Source organism: Orycteropus afer, unplaced genomic scaffold (assembly GCF_000298275.1).
Source record: "Orycteropus afer afer isolate SDZICR_OR568_19922 unplaced genomic scaffold, OryAfe1.0 scaffold00095, whole genome shotgun sequence".
NCBI lineage: Eukaryota > Metazoa > Chordata > Mammalia > Tubulidentata > Orycteropodidae > Orycteropus > Orycteropus afer.
This window is the reverse complement of record NW_006921682.1, coordinates 7,568,478-7,586,841: the sequence shown is the minus strand read 5'-3', so window position 1 is coordinate 7,586,841 and position 18,364 is coordinate 7,568,478. Positions and strand designations below refer to the sequence as shown.

General features: G+C 39.6%; 1 protein-coding gene across 1 annotated transcript in view; it reads right to left on the bottom strand.

Moving 5' to 3' along the window:
* Positions 1-371: 371 nt before the first annotated feature.
* GTF2E2 (general transcription factor IIE subunit 2) overlaps positions 372-18,364 on the bottom strand; it is a 187,574-nt gene continuing 169,581 nt past the window's right edge. Inside the window, exons 6-7 of the mRNA XM_007942691.2 lie at positions 1,800-1,915; positions 372-488 (exon numbers count right to left, since the gene is read on the bottom strand). Coding sequence (XP_007940882.1) covers positions 372-488; positions 1,800-1,915 — 233 coding nt within the window. The remainder of the gene's footprint in view (positions 489-1,799; positions 1,916-18,364) is intronic.

The following is an 18,364-nucleotide window of genomic DNA, read 5'->3' as shown; positions in this document are numbered from 1 at the left end:
TTGGAATAAACAAATATTGCATTCAAGACTATCTGCAAACTTGCTCTAAAGTAATAAAAGAGGAAAATGGAACCAGGAACCATTCAGAAGCAGAGTTAAATATCAAAGACACTTGCATGCCATGCTAAGTGCCTTCTCCCAAGAAGTAACAGAAGGTTAACAGTGAAAGTCACACCAAGTCACATTTCTCAATAGCCTATTCGGTTAAATAAGCTTTGAGTTTGGTAGTTTGCACTTGCGCTGGAACCTGATCTGCTCTTCTCAGTCCTAAGAAGCAGGAAGGGAAGAGAGGCAGTCTTCAGATTCCAAGCAGCAACAAGAAAGACCTTGACTCTGGATTTGTGGCTTTTTGTTCAAGGACACACAGTTCACTATTTGCCGGGAGCAATATCAGAGTAATCCTTCAGCACTCCAGCCAAGTGTTCATTATGAGTCTTAAATCTCCGCTTTTTCTGTGAGGCAGGCTTTTTCCTTCTCTGAATAGGGGCCTAAAAGGACAGGTAAAAAGTGTTAGCAACAATAGTTACTCAGAGGGAGGGGCACAATGATCTGCATTTACTGAAAACGCCCAGGCAGCTTTTGTTTTGTTTTGTTTTCCTCTGCAGCCCAGCATCACACCCACCTGCACACCTTCGGCCTGCATGCTTTGCGTTAGTGAAATGCACGGCTCCCTCCGGAACCAAAAGCCGGGGGGCACCAAATCTGACAAGAGCTTTCTATCCATTAAATGGATAAAAGAAATGAAGAAATGAGAGGTAGTGAAGCTCTTTGTTGTCTCCTTTTGTTACCAAGTTTAAAAATACATATCAACTGTTACAAATAAAAAAAGATGTGAAGTAAACATGGCAAAATATGGCAAAACTGGAAAGCAGATGGACACAGAAAGTTTTCTTATTCTCTATTCTTTTCTGTATACTTGAAATATTAGTATCACCTGATAAAACAAGTCAACAAATAAACTAAGCAACAATAGAAACTCGGGACTGTTGCATTCCACTTACACATGGAGAGATCACTGGCAATAAATCTCTTTTTATGGATCCCCAAAATTCACTGAGTAAAACACAAACACACACACACACACACACACACAGAAAAGCCAGAAGCCACTGAGAAGGCAAGTTACAACCCACGATGTTGAACAAGGGGATGAGCAACAGAAGCACAGCAGCTATGGCTCAGGGTGTGGGGAAGACTCCTCATCTCGGCTTTGCTCTTAAGACTGTAGACAGCTGATCAGCTGGTACAAGGCAACTCACAAGTCTTCCTCTGATTACTGATCCCTACTAGATTAGGGGCTAGGCTATAAAGACAGAACTATCTGGTTCCCAAGGGACCTGAAAATCACCAAGGACAATTCTCTGTCTTAGAGGCTATGGCAGAGCCACAATCCAAGTACAGGAAACATACAGTTAGTGAACGTCACTAAGCAAGGGTAGAAGGAGCAAGATGAAGGCCGTAAAGGCCAAGGAGGTTCTTTTTCACAAACTGGTAAACAGTTGTGCTGAGGATTAGAGGTAAAAGACTAGGCAACTGCCAAATGCTCAGTATTGCTGGAGCTTCAGGGACAGGGGCCAAGAGAGGAGGCAATACCCTCGCCTGCCTAGGGAGGAGCACCTGAGGGCAGAAGAGGCCCACCGACTCCCAAAAGATCAGACACAAGCTAGTCTGCGTCACAAACAAGTAAGATGCAGAGGAAAAGCCAACGGTGGAACCGACTACCTGCTCCTCAGGGAGCAGAAGAGGAAGCAGCTTAGCAGTTCAAAGAAGAGTGGATTTCCCCACCAAAGAGTACATACCACTTTCTTTGGTCCAGATTCCTGCATGGAAGAAATACCCTGTCGTTTTAGATACTCTTCAATTTTCTCCTCATCCATTGAATCCACAGTGACACTCCTCCAAAGCTTCTGAAACTCTGTGCCAACAAGATAATAGTTATTATACAATAAATTTTTAAAAGCTATAGCATCCAGTTTATTCTAAACTGTTTATTCTAAAAGTCGGTCCCTTCCATTTCAGGCAAATTGTTTGAATTCCTGCTCATCTTCCTTGAGAATTCAATATACTCCATTCCCTCTGCTATTGATAACAGTAAATGGTAGGGAAATGGAGAACCACAGTTTTACATGGAAGTGAGGTGGTATAAATTTATTTTCAAGAGAGGTTTAAAGTCAAATAACCTAAGATGGCAAGAATGGGTGATTGATGGATCATAAAAGAGAAAAGATGTCTTACATCGCCATAAACAAAGGAGAAAGGTCTGTACCTCGGCCCCTATTTCCTCCTCAGAGGCATGAGGGCCCTCTGCCACATCACTGTGCAGCCAGAAGATCACATCTGGGACATGTCCAAAATGAAAGTCATCCACTTCTTAAATTCTGCTACTAAACACACGATCAAATAGCCAGGTTTCACATCAAGGAGCCCTGGTAGTGCAACAGTTAAGTGCTTGGCTGATAACTGAAAGGCTCCATCCCAGCCGCTCCACGGTACAAAAATCTGGTGATCTGCTCCCACAAAGATTACAGCCAAGAGAATCCCATGGAGCAGTTCTACTCAGTCACATGGGGCAGCTGTGAGTCAGATATTGACTCAACAGCACAATAACAACTTCATTATCTGCATCTATTTTCAAACACACACACAAAAAAAAACCTTCTTGAAAGATGAAAATCATAACAGCACTTTGGCATGCAAAAAAAAAAAAAAGTTCTGTGACAGCACGGAGGTGGTAAACCTGAGCCGCAAGTTCACAACAGCTGTCACTCACACAAAATGTGCCCCTCTAGCCCAGGAGTCTCCTCAGGCTCTCCAGAATGCTTTATCAAGGCAGTGGCTGGCACCACCTTCTCCTTCATTCCATGGCCATTAAGTTTCACATATGCTGTCAGCACGTTTGGTTCACAAACTATAAATAAATTAGGCCTCAACCCTGTGCCGAGTGAGAATTTTTCCTGCTCCCTCTTCTTTTCTTCCTTTCTTTCTTCCTTATTTTACATGAAGCAAATGATGCCCAAAGAGCTGGGACTCTGGTGAAACTCAGGAAATTTCTTTTCTACCACACACTGTAAAGTATTTTGTTGCTGGTGACTAAATGCAAAAATGATATAATTCACTGCAAAGACTAGGCACAAGGTTACTTAAACCCAAAATATGACTCGATAAAATTTTTAAATACCCATAGGTATTAGGGATTCTTTCTCACTACCCTTTCATCTGCAGACATTACAGAAATTATTTAACTAGATGATGACTGCTTCCATGATTCTGCCATCATCTGGGATGGCCATTAGCAACTTGAGAATGAGGAAATCGTTTATTTTCATGTTTCCCAATGTCACAGGCGCTGTATCAAGTACATGATGCTGTTGTTAGGGGCTGATGAGTCGATTCGAACTCATAGCAACCCTATATACAAAAGAACGAAACACTGCCTGGTCTTCTGCCATCCTCACAATCCTTGCTATGCTTGAGCTCATTGTTGCAGCCACTGTCAATCCATCTCGAGGGCCTTCCCCTTTTTCGTTGACCCTCCACTTTACCAAGCATGATATTCTTCTCCAGGAAATGGTCCCTTCTGACAACATGACCAAAGTACAAGACAAAATCTGGCCATTCTTGCTTCCAAGGAACAATCTGGCTATACTTCTTCCAAGATAGATCTGTTCATTCTTCTGGAAGTCCATAGTATTTTCAATATTCTTCTCCAATACCACAACTCAGAGGCATCAATTTGTCCTCATTCTTCCTTATTCACTGTCCAGTTTTCACATGCATATGAAGCTGCAGAAAATGCCATGGCTTGGGTTAGGGGCACCTTAGTCTTCAAAGTGACATCTTTGCTCTTCAACATTTCAAAGAGGTCTTTTGTACCAGATTTGCCCAGTGCAGTATGACGTTTTTCTTGACTGCTACTTTCATGGGTATTGATTGTGATGGACCCAGGTAAAATGAAATCTTTCACAACTTCACTCTTTTCTCTATTTATCATGATGTTGCTTATTGGATTTTTGTTTTATGTTGAGGTATAATCTATACTAAAGACTGTAGTCTTTAATCTTTATCATTAAAGTCCTTCAAGTCATCTTCACCTTGCAAGCAAGGCTGTGTCATCTGCATATCACAGGTTGTTCATGAGTCTTCCTCCAATCCTCATGCCGCATTCTTCACACAGTCCAGCTTCTCAGATTATCCGCTCAACATACAGATGGAGTAAGTGTGGTGGAAGGACACAACCCAGACACATGCCCTTCCTGACTTTGAACCATGTAGTATCCCCCTGCTCTGTTCAAATGACTGTCTTCTGGTCTATAAACAGGTTCCTCATGAGCACAATAAAGTGTTCTGGAATTTCCATTCTTCGCAACATTATCCATAATTTGTTAGGGTTCACACAGTCGAATGGCTTTGCATGGTCAATAAAACATAGGTACACACCTTTCTGGTATTCTTTGCTTTCACCTACAATCCACCTGACATTAGCAATGATACCCCGCATTCCATGCCCTTTTCTGAATCCAGCTTGCATTTCTGGAAGTTCCCTGTCAATATACTGCTGCAACCATTTTTGAGTTATCTTCAGCAAAATTATATTTGTGTGTGATATTAAGATACTATTCATTAATTTCCACATTCTGTTGGCTCACCTTTCTCCGGTATGGGCAGAAATAACAATCTCTTCCAGGCGGATGGCGAGGTAGCTATCTTCCAAATTTCCTGGCATCAACAAGTAAGTGCTTCTAGCACTGCATCTGTTTGTTGAAACATCTCTATGGGTATTCTGTCAATTCCATGAGCCTTTTTTTTTTCTTGCCAATTTTTTCTATGCAGCTTGGACTTCTTCCTTCTGTACCATTAGTCCTTGATCATATGCTACCTCTTGCCATGGCTGAACATCAACCAACACCTTTTAGTACAGTGACTCTATGTATTCCTTTCATCTCCTTTAGATGCTTCCTGTATCGTTCAATATTTTGCCCTTAGAATCTTTCAGTATTGCAACTCAAGGCCTGAATTTTTTCTTCAGTTCTTTCAGCTTGGAAAACGTCAAGCATGTTCTTCCCTTTTGGTTTTCCAATTCTAGGTCTTTGTACCTGTCATTGTAATACTTTGTCTTCTTGAACTGTCCTTTGAAATCTTCTGTTCAGCTCTTTTATTTCAACATTTCTTCCTTTTGTTAGCTACTCTCCATTTAAGAGGAAGTTTCAGAATCTATTCTGACATCCACTTTGGCCTTTTCTTCTATTCCTGTCCTTTTAATGACCTTTTGCTTTTTCTTCATGTATGATGTCATCACACAATCTGTCTCATCTTCGGTCACTGATGTTCAATTCGTCAGATCTATTCTTCAAATGGTCTCTAAATTCAAGGGGGATATACACAAAGTCACATTTTGGCTCCTGTGAACTTATTTTGATTTTCTTCAGCTCCAATTTGAACTTGCATACGAGCAATTGATGATGAGTATGTGATAGCACCTCAATCATCTGTCTATTGAACGTATGAAATGCAATAGTCTAGGAACCAGAGTGACTTTTTTGTTTTCACAATTTTTTTGTTTTAAAATAATTTTATACTTCCAAGAATTTGCAAATTTTTAGGAGTTCCTGTATATCTTTCCCCTAATGTTAATACCTTACATAATCATGGAAACTAATGCTTAACATTAACACAATACTACAACTAAATCTATAGACTATATGCAAATTTTGCCAGTTTTCCCACCTGGGCCTTCTTGGTCCAGGATCCAATCCAGGACCCCTCATCAATGCATTTAGTTGTCACCTCTCCTTGAATACAATCTGTGAGAATGCCTCTATCTATCTTTGTTGGTCACAACCATGACAGTTTTGAAGACTACTTGTCAGTCATTTTGTAAAAAGTCCTTCAATTTGGTTTGTCTGCTTTTATTTTATGACCAGATATAAGTAATCATTTTAGGCAAAATACCACAGAAATTATGTTGTGTCCCTCTCTGGGCACAGTATCAAGGATACAGCATGTCGATGTATCTTACTACTGGAACTATGAAACTCTGGTATCACTGGTTAAGCTAATATAGGTCAGATTTCTCCATTGTAAAGTTACTATTTTTCCCTTTGTAACAGTAAGTCTCATAAGGGGAAATACACTGACACTATGCCAATATCCTCTTTCTCATCATACTTGCACTAATTTTAGCATCCATTATTGATGATTTATCATTGTGCAGTTTCACTGCTAGTCATAAGGTGCCAATTTTTTCAGAAATGGATAGCCCCATTCTTCTTCTCAAGTCTTAGGAAGCTCCCCAAAAACTGACCACCAAGGGTAACCCTTCTGGTATTTGAAATGGTGATGGAATAGCTTTCAGTCTCACAGCAACACACAAGCCACCATAGTACAACAAACCAACAGATAAGTGATGGCATGATAGATTTTGCAGGATCAATGACTTATTCATTGCAAATACCTTTTTTTCAACAACATAAATGGTGACAATTCATGTGGACTTCACCAGATGAATACACGGGAATCAAATCTACTACATCTATGGAAAAAAAGTGGCAGAAAAGCTCAATATTGTGAGTCAGGCTAGGAGCTGACTGTGGAAAAGATCATCAATTGCTCCCAGATCAAGTTGAAGTGGAAGTAAATTAAAAACAAGTCCACAAGAGCCAAAATACAACCCTGATTATAACCCACCTGAATTTAGAGACTCTGAAGAGAAGATTTGATGCATTGAACACCAATGACTGAAGAACAGATGAGTTGCAGTATAACATCAAGAACACCATACATGAAGAAAGCAAAAGGTCATTAAAAAAAAAAAGGAAGATAAGACCAAAATAGATGCCAGAAGAAACTCTGAAACTTGCTCTTAAACAGAGTAACTACAATGAAGAAGAGATGAAACAAGAGCTGAACAGAAGATTTCAAAGGGTGGTTTGAGAAGACAAAGTAAAGTATTATAATGAAATGTGCAAAGATCTGGAATCAGAAGTCCAAAAGGGAAGAATATGTTCAACATTTCTCAAGCTGAAAGAACTGAAGAAAAAATTCAAACCTCAAGTTGCAATACTGAAGGATTTTAAAGGCAAAATATGGAACAACGCAGGAAGCACCAAAGGAAGATGGAAGGAATACAGACAGTCACTATACACAAAAGTATTGGTCAATGATCAACCATTTTAAGAGGTAGCATATGATCAAGAACTGAGAGTAGTGAAGGAGGAAGTCAAAGCTGCACTGAAAGCACTGGTGAAAAGTAAGGCTTCAGGAACGGTGGAATACTCATTGAGATGTGCTGGAGGCACCCTCTCCTTCATGCCAAGAAATGTGGCAGAAAGCTAGCTGGCTAACCAACTGGAAGAGATCCATATTTGTGCCTATTCCAAAGAAGAGTGATCCAACAGAATGCAGAAATTATCAAACAGTATCATTGATATCACATGCAAGTAAAATTTCACTAAAAGTAATTTAAAACTGGTTGCAGCACTACATCAACAGGGAGCTGCCAGAAATCAAAGCAGATTCAGAAGAGGGCATGGAATGAAGGATATCACTGGTGATATCAGACAGATCTTGGCTTAAAACAAAGAATAACAAAAAGATGTTTATCTATGTTTTATTGCTTAAGCAAAGGCATTTAATTGAGTGGATCATAACAAATTATGGACAGCATTGTGAAGAATGGGAATTCCAGAGCACTTAATTGTGCTCATGAGGAACCAAGAGGTTGTTGTTGGAACAGAACAAGGGGATGCTGCACGGTTTAAAATCAGGAAAGGTGTGCATCAGGATTGTATCCCTTTCACCATACTTATTCAATCTCTATGCTGAGCAAATAATCCAAGAAACTATACTCTATGAAGGAGAGTGCATCAGCAGGATTGGAGGAAGAAGAGTCATCAACAACCTGCGATATGCAGATGACACAACTTTGTATGCTATAAGAGAAGATGACTTGAAGCACTTACTGATGAAGATCAAAGAACAATCTTCATTAAGGATGACACCTGAACATAAAGAAAACTAAAATCCTCACAACTGGTCCAAAAAGCAACATCATGATAAATGGAGAAAAGAAAGAAGTTGTCAGAGATTTCATTTTACTTGGATCCATGATCAACTCCCATTGAAACAGAAGTCAAATCAGATGATGTATTACATTGGGCAAACTGCTGCAAAAGACTTCTTTAAAGTGTTAAGGAGCAAAGATGTCACTTTGAAGACTAAGGTCTGCTGGACCCAAGCCATGGCATTTTCTGTAGCCTCATATGCTTGCGAAAACTGGACAAAGAGTAAGGAAGAGCAAAGAAGATCTGACGCATTTGAACTGTGAGGTTAGTGAAAAATACTGAAAAGACCACAGACTGCCAGAAGAACAAACAAATCTGTCTCAGAAGAAGTGAAGCCAGAATGCTCCTTAGAACTCAGAATGGTCAGACTTTGTGTCACGTATTTTGGTCATGTTATCAGAAAGGACCATTCCCTGGAGAAGATTATCATGCTGGGTGAAGCAGAGGGTCAGTGAAAAAGGAGAAGAACCTCAAGGAGATGGGCTGAGACAGTGGCTACAACAATAGTCTCCAGCACAGCAGGGATAGTGAGGACGGCACAGGACCAGGCAGGCAGTGTTTCTTTCTGTTGTACAGAGGGCCTATGAATCAGAACCAACTCAGCAGTACCTAAGAACAATAACACTGATGATTCTTGCCTACAAAGCTGATATAAACATGTGTGCACAAGACTTTGTGTGGACAGGGGTAAATATCAAGGAACTCTGGAAGCACAGTGCCCAAGGTATCTGACTGCTAACCAGAAAGGTTGGTAGTTCAAACCTACCGGCCACTCCACAGAAGCAATACTGGGCAATCTACTTCCATAAAGATTTACCACCTCAGAAACCCAAAGGGGGTCATTATGAATCGGATTCAACTCGATAGCAGTGGGTTTTTTTTTTTTTTTTTGGTTTTAGGATAAATAGCAAGAAGTAAGGGGATAGCCAAGTTATACAGTAAGCAATATTTAACTTTCCAAAGGAGGAAGCTGGAACCATACCTCTCACTATATGCAAAAGTTACACAAAATGATCAAAGATCTAAGTGTTAAAAGCCAAAACTATACCTTAGAAGAAGAAAAAAAAAAGAATCTTCATGACCTTAAATTAGCCAATAGTTTTTTAGACATTACACTAAAAGCATAATCAACCAAAGAAAAACAGGTAAACGTAACTTCATCAAAATTAAAAACTCTTCTACTTCAAAAGTCACTATCAGAAAAGTGAAAAGACAAGCCACAGAATAAAATATTTGCAAATCATTTATCTTATGAAGGACTTATATCCAAAATAAGGAACTCTTAAAACTCTATAATAAAAAGACAAGTAACTCGTCTTTTTTTTTACAATCATATGATTTGATTAGATACTTCTCCACAGAATAAATACAAATGTCCAAAAAACACATTACAAAATGCCAACATCATTAGTCATCAGGGAAATGCAAATGAAAACAATAGTGCCAACACCATTTCACACCACCTTGGATGGCTACAAACAATAAAGGTATATATGACTGCAACATAGTGAACTGCTTTAAGTATGGCCTTTATAGCCATGGTCTTATGACTCCCACAAAATGATTGTGTGGGACTAAGCAAATAGTTTGTGGCCCACCAAGGGAATTGGAAGGCCTGCTAGTAATGCAAAAAGTACATGAAACCCTAGTGGGGGTAGGATTATGCAAATCAGGTATATGGAATCCTTGTAGGGGATTGATCCAATTTTGCCATCCCTCTAGGTTTATAAAGAGCCAATCTCAGAGAGAGAGAGAGAGAGAGAAAAGAACCTCACTACCATTAAGAAAAGCTGGAGCAGTATGCATCTTTTGGACCTGGGGTCCCCATGCTAAGAATCTCCCAGACGCAGGAGACAGAGCTGTAACACTGAACAAGGCATAAAATGGCAGCGGCACAGGACCAGGAGGCTAGGCTTGCCAACCCACAGACTGTGTTGGGGCGGGCAGCTTGCTAGCAAAGTGGGATGCCTCAGGGTACTTAGTGGGGGTGTTAGAGAGCTGTAATATCTGCCTGAGCAGAGGTTGGACCAAGGGCTGTGATTCTAGCTCCAACAACAACTGCCAAGAAAAAGCTGTACTGATCAAAGAACTGTGTCCCGAGTTTTTCCTGTTACCTCCAAGTTGATCCTATTTCTCAATTATAACCTGACACTTCCCTAAAAAACTCCATAATCTTGTGTATTGTCTGTGAGTTCTTTGAGGCTACTGCAACAAATAAACGAACCCAGCAGAGAAGTAGAGAGTACTGTGGAAGGGACGGCTGGCATCAGAATTGGTAAATAGACTGGAAGAGAGACGGTATTTCTGAGCTCCACTTCATGGAAATCAGCTTTGGGCTGATGTTGGTGGTGATTCTACCCCACCCCCAAAGTTAGAGGAGGTCTGACACCATGCCATTTTTATAGCAAGGGTGTGGAGAAATTAGAATCTTGATACACTATTGTTGGGAATGTACAATGGTACAGCAGTGTTGCAAAACAGTATAGCAGTTCCTCAAAAAATTAAACATAGAACTGCTAAAGAAACCAGCAACTTCACTCCCAGGTATATTTCAAAAGAATTGAAAATATGGCCACATAAAAATCTGCACACAAACGTTCATAGTAGCATTATTTATAACAGCCTAAAAGTGGCCAAAGTCAAATGTCTATCAATTGACAAATGGCCAAATTGTTGTTGTTGTTATGTGCCATCAAGTCAGACCCAAATCATAGCGACCCCTCCTTGCATTTCTGAGGCAGTATCACTACGGAAGTAGACTGACCAAACAGAATGAGTTATATTCTTACAGTGGAATATTATTCAGCCATGAAAGGAATGGGATACTGATTCATCCTACAGCATGGATAAACCTTGCAGTATTATGCTAAGTAAAAGAAGCCAGACACAAAAGGCCACATATTGTATGACTCCATTTATATGAAATGTCCGGCATAAGCAAATCTATACAGACAGCAACTAGAATAGTGGTTGCCAGGGGCTGGATGAGAGAGGAATGGGGAGTGACTGCTAATGGGTACTGAGTTTCATTCTGGGTTGATGAAAATGTTTTAAATTAAATAGTACTGCTGGTTGACAACTGCGGGAATAGGCTAAAAGACTATGAATTATACACTTTTCAAAGGTGAATTTTATGCTATGTGAATTACATAATAAAATATTTTTTTATTTTAAAATTTTAATTAAAATACAAAAAGAATCTTAAAAAATAAAAAGAAATTTCTAGATTGTTTTCCAACTGGCTGTGCCACTTTACACTTCTATCAGCCTATCAGCAATGTATGAGTGTTCCGTTGGCTCCACACCCTATCATTTAATACTGTCAACTTAGTTTTTATTATTATTATTATTTAGATATTCTAATAGATTTGTAGTGGGTTTTAATTTTGGATTTAAATTTCCTTTTCCTTAATGACTAATGACCTTGAGCATCAAGTATTCAAATCTTTTTTTTTTTAATTAGGTTGTTTGTGTTCTGTTAAAGAATTGAATTATGCTCCCTTAAAAAGTTACGTTTAAGTACTAACCCCTATATCTGTACATAAGACCCTGTTTGGAAATAGGGTTTTTTTTTGTTTGTTTACTACCCACCAGAGTAGGGTTGGTTCTAAACCTAATCTGAGGTGTCTTTTAAAGAAAGCAGGAGAAACGTCATGTGAAAATTTAAACAGATGAACCTATAAGCCCAAGAACACCAAAGACTAGCAGAATCTACCTGAGGCTGAAAAGAGACAAAAAGGACTCTCCCTCTAGCCCAAACCTTGACTTTGGAATTCTAGCCTCCGAAACTATGAGAAAATATTGTAAAGTTCTGTTCTTTAAAGCTACCCATCCACTTGTGGTATTTTGTTGTTGTTTTGGCAACACTAGGAAAACTAACCACCCTCCAGCCACTCTGTGGTAAAAAGATCTGGTGGTTTCTCTGTCTCACACACACATACACAAACAAACACACACACACTTCCATCCCTGGGTGGTAAAAAATGGTAAACCAGATTAGCTGCTAAGCTAAATGTTGAAGGTTCAAGTTCACCCAGAGGTACCTTAGAAGAACATCCTCTGGGCGGGGGGGCGCGGGAATCACCCACTGAAAACTCTATGGACCACAGTTCTCCATAGAGTGTGCACATGAACTTGTCATGTCATAATCTTCTCAATTGTAAATGGTTTTACTGGGTGGAGATAAATATACAGAGAAATATAGACAAATATAAATATATAAATATGAAGATAACACATATGTATTTTCCCACTTCCCACTCTGGGCTGCTGTTGTTAGGTACCATCAAGTCAATTTCAATTCATAGTAACTCCGTGTGATAGAACTGCCCGATAGGGTTTCCTAGGCTATAATCTTTATGGAAGAGTAACACGAGGTCCTTTTTTTTTTTTTTTTTTTGTAGCGCTGCTGGGTGGGTACAAACAGCCAGCCTTTTGGTTAGCAGCCAAGAATTTAAGTATTGCACCACCAAGGCTCCTCCCATTCTGGGCCCAAATCCTTCATCGTATGTGTGATTTTATAAATACTTTCTTTCAGTCTTGTCTTTTCTAACAGCTTTTTTTTTTTAAAGAGCAAAAGCTTTTTATTTTAATGAAGTCCAAATTATAACCTATTTTTTAGAGGCTGTGAGTTTAGTATCATATCTAGAAATTTTTAACTAACCCAAGGTCATAAAGATTCAACTTATGTTTTCATCTAGAAGTTTCATAATTTTAAATTTTACGTTTAGGTCTGTGATTCATTTCAAGCTAATTTTCTATGGGGTGCATAAGGTATGAAATGAGACTGGTTTGTTGTTTTCTTATGAATATCCAACTGTTTCAGCACCATTAGTTGAAAGATTATGATTTCTTCACTGGAATGCCTGCCAAAAATCAAATCATTACACCTATGGAGGCCTCTTTCTGGACTCTGTGTTCTGTTCCAGTTAGCTGTATTTTACCCCTTTTGCAGTACCACACTCTTGTGCCTGTTGTAACTTTACATTAAGTCTAGGTATCAGTGAGTATGAGTCTCCAATTGCATTCTTTTTCAAATCAATTTGTTGTTGTTGTTGTTATGTGCCCTCGAGTCGGCCCCGACTCATAGCGACCCCTCCTTGGGTTTCCGAGGCAGTATCACTATGGAAGTAGGATTGCCCAACCTTCCTTCCGAGGTAGGGCTACTTAAAATCAACTTGTGGATTTCCTTCTTTTTTAAAAAAAATCCTGCTGTAATTTTTATTGGAATTACATGGAATCTAGAGAGTGATTCGCAGAGAATTTACATCTTAATAATACTGAGTTTTGTAATCCAGGAACATGGCTTGTCTGGTTTTTGTTTGTTTGTTTTTTGGTAAGGTATTCTTTTATTTCTTTCATTAGCATTTTGTAGTTTCCTGTAGACACACATTATAAGATTTACATTTAGCATTTCACATTTTTTAGTGCTATTAGAAATAATACTGTTCCTAGTAGTTCATTCCTGGTATATAAAAATATGATCATTTCTTAAATATCTTATATACTGAAACCATTTGTATGGTTTTAGTATCGGGATATGGCTATCTTCATAAAATCACTTAGAAAGTGTATTGGATTATTCTCCCAAGAAAGAATTGTTAAATCCTAATCCCTGTATCTGTGAATGTGACCATGTATGGAAACAGGTTCTTTCTTTAAAGATGTCATGAATTAACAAGGCCATACTGGAGTATGATGGGTCCTGCATTGCTTCTGAGTGTTATCTTATAAAAGGGGAGGATAGACACAGAGTCACACAAAGAGCGAAGACACCATGTGAAGACACATCTAACAAACCAAGAAACATCAAAAGACACCTGAGGCTATCAGACACTAGAAGAGACAAGGCAGGCTCTTCCCCTAGAGCAAACAATAAGAGCAGGGCCCTGCTGATGCCCTGAATTCAGACATCTAGCCTCCACAAGTGTGGGACAATAAATTTTTGTTCTTTAAAATCACCCACTTTGTGGTATTTTGTTATGACAGCCCTAGGAAGCTAACACAGGAAGTGTCCCCTTCTTTTCTATATTCTAGAAAAGTCTGTATAGTATTGGTTTTATTTAATCATTCAAGTTTAGCAGAATTCACCAGCAAAAGCCATCTGGGCCCAGAGTTTTATTTGTGGCCAGGTTTTTAACTAGAAATTAAATTAGGCAAAAGGCAATTCAGATTATCTATTTCCTTAAGGAAGACCAAAGAACTACTGACGCCTTTGAATTGTGGTGTTCACCAAGAATGCTGAAAATACCATGGACTGCTAGAAGAGCAAACAAATCTGTCTTGGAAGAAATGCAGCCAGAATGTTCCTTAGAGGCCATAATGGCCAGATTTTATCTCACCTACTTTGGTCATGTTGTCAGAAGGCACCATTCCCTGGAGAAGGATATCATGCTTGGTAAAGTAGAGAGTCAGCAAAAAAGGGGAAGATTCTCAATGAGATGGATTGACACAGTGGCTGCAACAATGGGTTCAAGCACAACAGCAAACATTGTGAGGATGGCGCAGTACTGGACAGGGTTTTGTTCTGTTGCACACAGAGTCATTATGAGTTGGAGCTGACCCAACAGCACCTAACATTTTCTTAAGTGAAATATGGTAGCCTGTGTCTTTCAAGGAATTCAACAATTTCACCTAAATTTTTTAATTTATGGGCAAATAGTTGTTTCTAGTTATCACCTTCTTATCCCTTTAATATATGTAGATTTGACAGGCAGAATAATGGCTTCCCAAGATGGCCTAACCTACAGGATCTGTGAAAATGTTACTTCACGTGACAAAAGGAATTTTGAAGATGTAGTTAAGACCTTGAGATGAGGAGATTATCCTGGATTAGCCGGGTGGGCCCAATCTAATCACATGGGTCCTTAAAATCAGGTAATGTTTCCCAGCTATGGTCAGAGAAATGCAGCATCGCTAGCTTTTGAAGGTGGAGGAAAGGGTTATGAACTAAGGAATGTGGGATGGCCTCTAAAAGCTGGACAAGATAAGGAAATGGATTCTCCTCTAGAGCCTCCAGAAGAAACACATCCCTGCCAACAACTTGATTTAAGCTCAGTAAGACCCATGTCAGATTTCCAACCCAGAGATTACAAGATAGTAACTTTGTGCTATTTTAAGCCAGTAAGTCAGGGGTAATTTTTCACAGCAGCAATAGAAAATTAATACAGTGGTATCCATACTAATGTCCCACTTCATTCCTGGTATTTGTAATTTATGCCTTCTCTCTTTGTTTTTCTTGGGTAGTCTAGCTAGATTATTAATTTTACTGACTTTTTTCATTCTTCAAAGAACCAACTGTGATAGTTGGAGCTGTGTGTCAACTTGGCTGGACCCCAGTTCTGTGTGGTTGTTCCCATGATGGGATCGGATGACTGTGTTCTGAGTGGCCAATCTGCCCAAGGGGAGTTTCCCTAGGGGTGTGGCCTGCTTCCAGGATATTCAGGGACATCCTGGGAAGAGAGACATTCTTCGGTATATCGGGACCCTGGTGTGCTGACTACAACCTTCCTTGAGTGAGCACCGCTCGGTCTGGAGATCTTGGATTCATCTTTCATTGGAGTCAACAACCAGTGTACTGCCTGCCAGCCTTGAATTTCTTGGTCCCCTGTGGTCGCGGAAGCTAAGGCTGCCTCCAGCCTGACGTTTCCTCCAGGGACTTTGGACTTGCAGAATGCTGTATCCACTGTCATGGCATCCCACACAGCATTGCTTTGGATCAAGGGACTCATTTCACAGCACATGAAGTGTGGCAGTGGGCTTATGCTCATGCAATTCACTGGTCTTACCATGTTCCCCACTATCCTGAAGCAGCTGGTTTGATAGAACGATGGAATGGCCTCTTAAAAACACAAATATGGCGCCAGCTAGGTGGCAATATCTTGAAGGGTTGGGGCAATGTTCTCCAAGAGGCCGTATATGCTCTAAACCAGCGTCCAATATATGGTTTTGTTTCCCCAACAGCCAGGATTCACAGGTCCAGGAACCAAGGGGTGGAAACAGGAGTGGTACCACTCACTATTACCCCTAGTGACCCACTCAAAAACTTTTTGCTTCCTGTCCCTGCTACCCTATGATCTGCGGGTCTGGAGATCTTAGTCCCAAAGGGAGGAACACTCCCACCTGGAGACACAATACTTATTGCATTGAACTGGAAATTAAGAATGCCACCCGGCCATTTTGGCTTCCTCATGCCTCTGGATCAACAGACAAAAAAGGGCATTATTGTGCTATGTAGCATGATAGATCCTGATTACCAAGGGGAAATTGGGTTGGCTTTACATAATGGAGGTAAAGACGAGTATGTCTGGAATACAGGAGATTCTTTAGGACGTCTTTTAGTACTACCATCCGCTGTGATTAAAGTCAATGGAAAATTACAGCAACCCAATTCTGATATGACTGCTAACGGCCCAGACCCTTCAGGAATGAAGGTTTGGGTCAACCAAGCAAAGAACCACGACCAGCTGAGGTGCCTGCTGAGGGCAAGGGAAATACAAAATGGGTGGTGGAAGAAGGTAGTTCTGAATATCAGCTATGACCATGTGACCAGCTACAGAAATGAGGACTGTGATTGTTATATTTCTTGATTGTATATGTGAATCAAATATTTTTGCTTCCTTCTGTTATGAGCTGTGAAATGTAAATAAGGTTAATGCACTTTGGTTGTATATGTGTTAACGTATCATGTTAGGCACAAATATGACTCTGTAATTGTCCTTATTTAGAGATTATATATGGTTAAGAAGATGTGTACAACTGCCAAGTTGACAAGGGGTGAGCTGTGATAGTTGGAGCTGTGTGTCAACTTGGCTGGACCACAATTCTGTGTGGTTTGAGCTGTTGTGGTGTGGTTGTTCCCATGATGGAATCAGATGACTATGTTCTGAGTGGCCAATCTGCCCAAGGGGAGTCTCCCTAGGGGTGTGGCCTGCTTCCAGGATATTCAGGGACATCCTGGGAAGAGAAACATTCTTCGGTATATCGGGACCCTGGTGTGCTGACTACAAACTTCTGTGAGTGAGCAGCCCACCGCTCGGTCTGGAGATCTTGGATTCATCTTTCGTTGGAGTCAACAACCAGTGTACTGCCTGCCAGCCTTGAATTTCTCGGCCCCCTGTGGTTGCGGAAGCTAATGCTGCCTCCAGCCCCACGTTTCCTCCAGGGACTTTGGACTTGCCGGCTTCTATACATTTGTGAGCCATTTTCCTAAGATAAATTTCTCTCTCTATATATAAATATATATACAAGCTTTGCTGGTTTTTGTTTCTCTAGAGAACCCAGTCTAACACACCAACTTTTAATGACTTATTTCTACTTTTCTGTTATTAATTTCATTGATTTCTGCTCTTATCCTTATTATTACCTGTTTTAATCCATTCTTTTTCTAGCTTCTTAAAGTAGAAGCTAAGATTATTGATTAGACACATTTCTTCTTTTATACTGTAAGCATATAATCATGCTTCTCTCAAAGTACAGTTTTAGATGCATCCTATGAATTTTGATGTATTATGCTTTCATATTCATTTAATTCAACATATTTTTAAAATTCCCCTTGTGACTTCCTCTTTGAACTACAGAGCATTTAAAAGTGTTATTTAATTTTTAAATATATGGAGAATTTCCAAAAACACCTGATTTCTAACTTAATTCCATTACAGTTTAAGAACATCTTTTGTGTACTTTCAATTCTTTTAAATTCATTAAGGTTTGTTTTGTGGCCTAAAATACAGTCTATCTTGGTGAATATTCTATATACACTTGAGAAAGACCTGGCAATCTGCTTCCATAAAGATTACAGACCAGAAAGCCCAATGGAACAGTTCAATTCTGTCACATGGGTCATTATGAGTCAAAAATGCCTCAAAGTTACCAAACAACAACTGTTGTTGAAAAATATCAATTAGGTCAAGTTAGTTGATACTGTTGTTCAGAACTTGTATATCCTTAATTCCTCATCTATTTGTTCAAAAAATTTGTGAAAGAAAAGTATTGCAGGCTCCCAATCTTAATTGTGGATTTGTCTATTTCTCCTTTCAATTATATTCATTTCTGACTTTTGTATTTCAAAGCTCTGCTGTTAGGTATGTACACATTTAGGACTATTATATCCTCTTGGGAAACTGATCTCTGTCATTACGTAGCATTCATCTTTATCCTTGGTAATTTCTTTGCTCTGAAGTTTACTTTGTCTAATATTAATATAGCCATGCTGCTGCTGTTGTTGTTGTTTGCCGTCGAGTCGGCCCCAACTCATAGCGACCCCTCCTTGGGTTTCCGAGGCAGTATCACTACGGAAGTAGGAT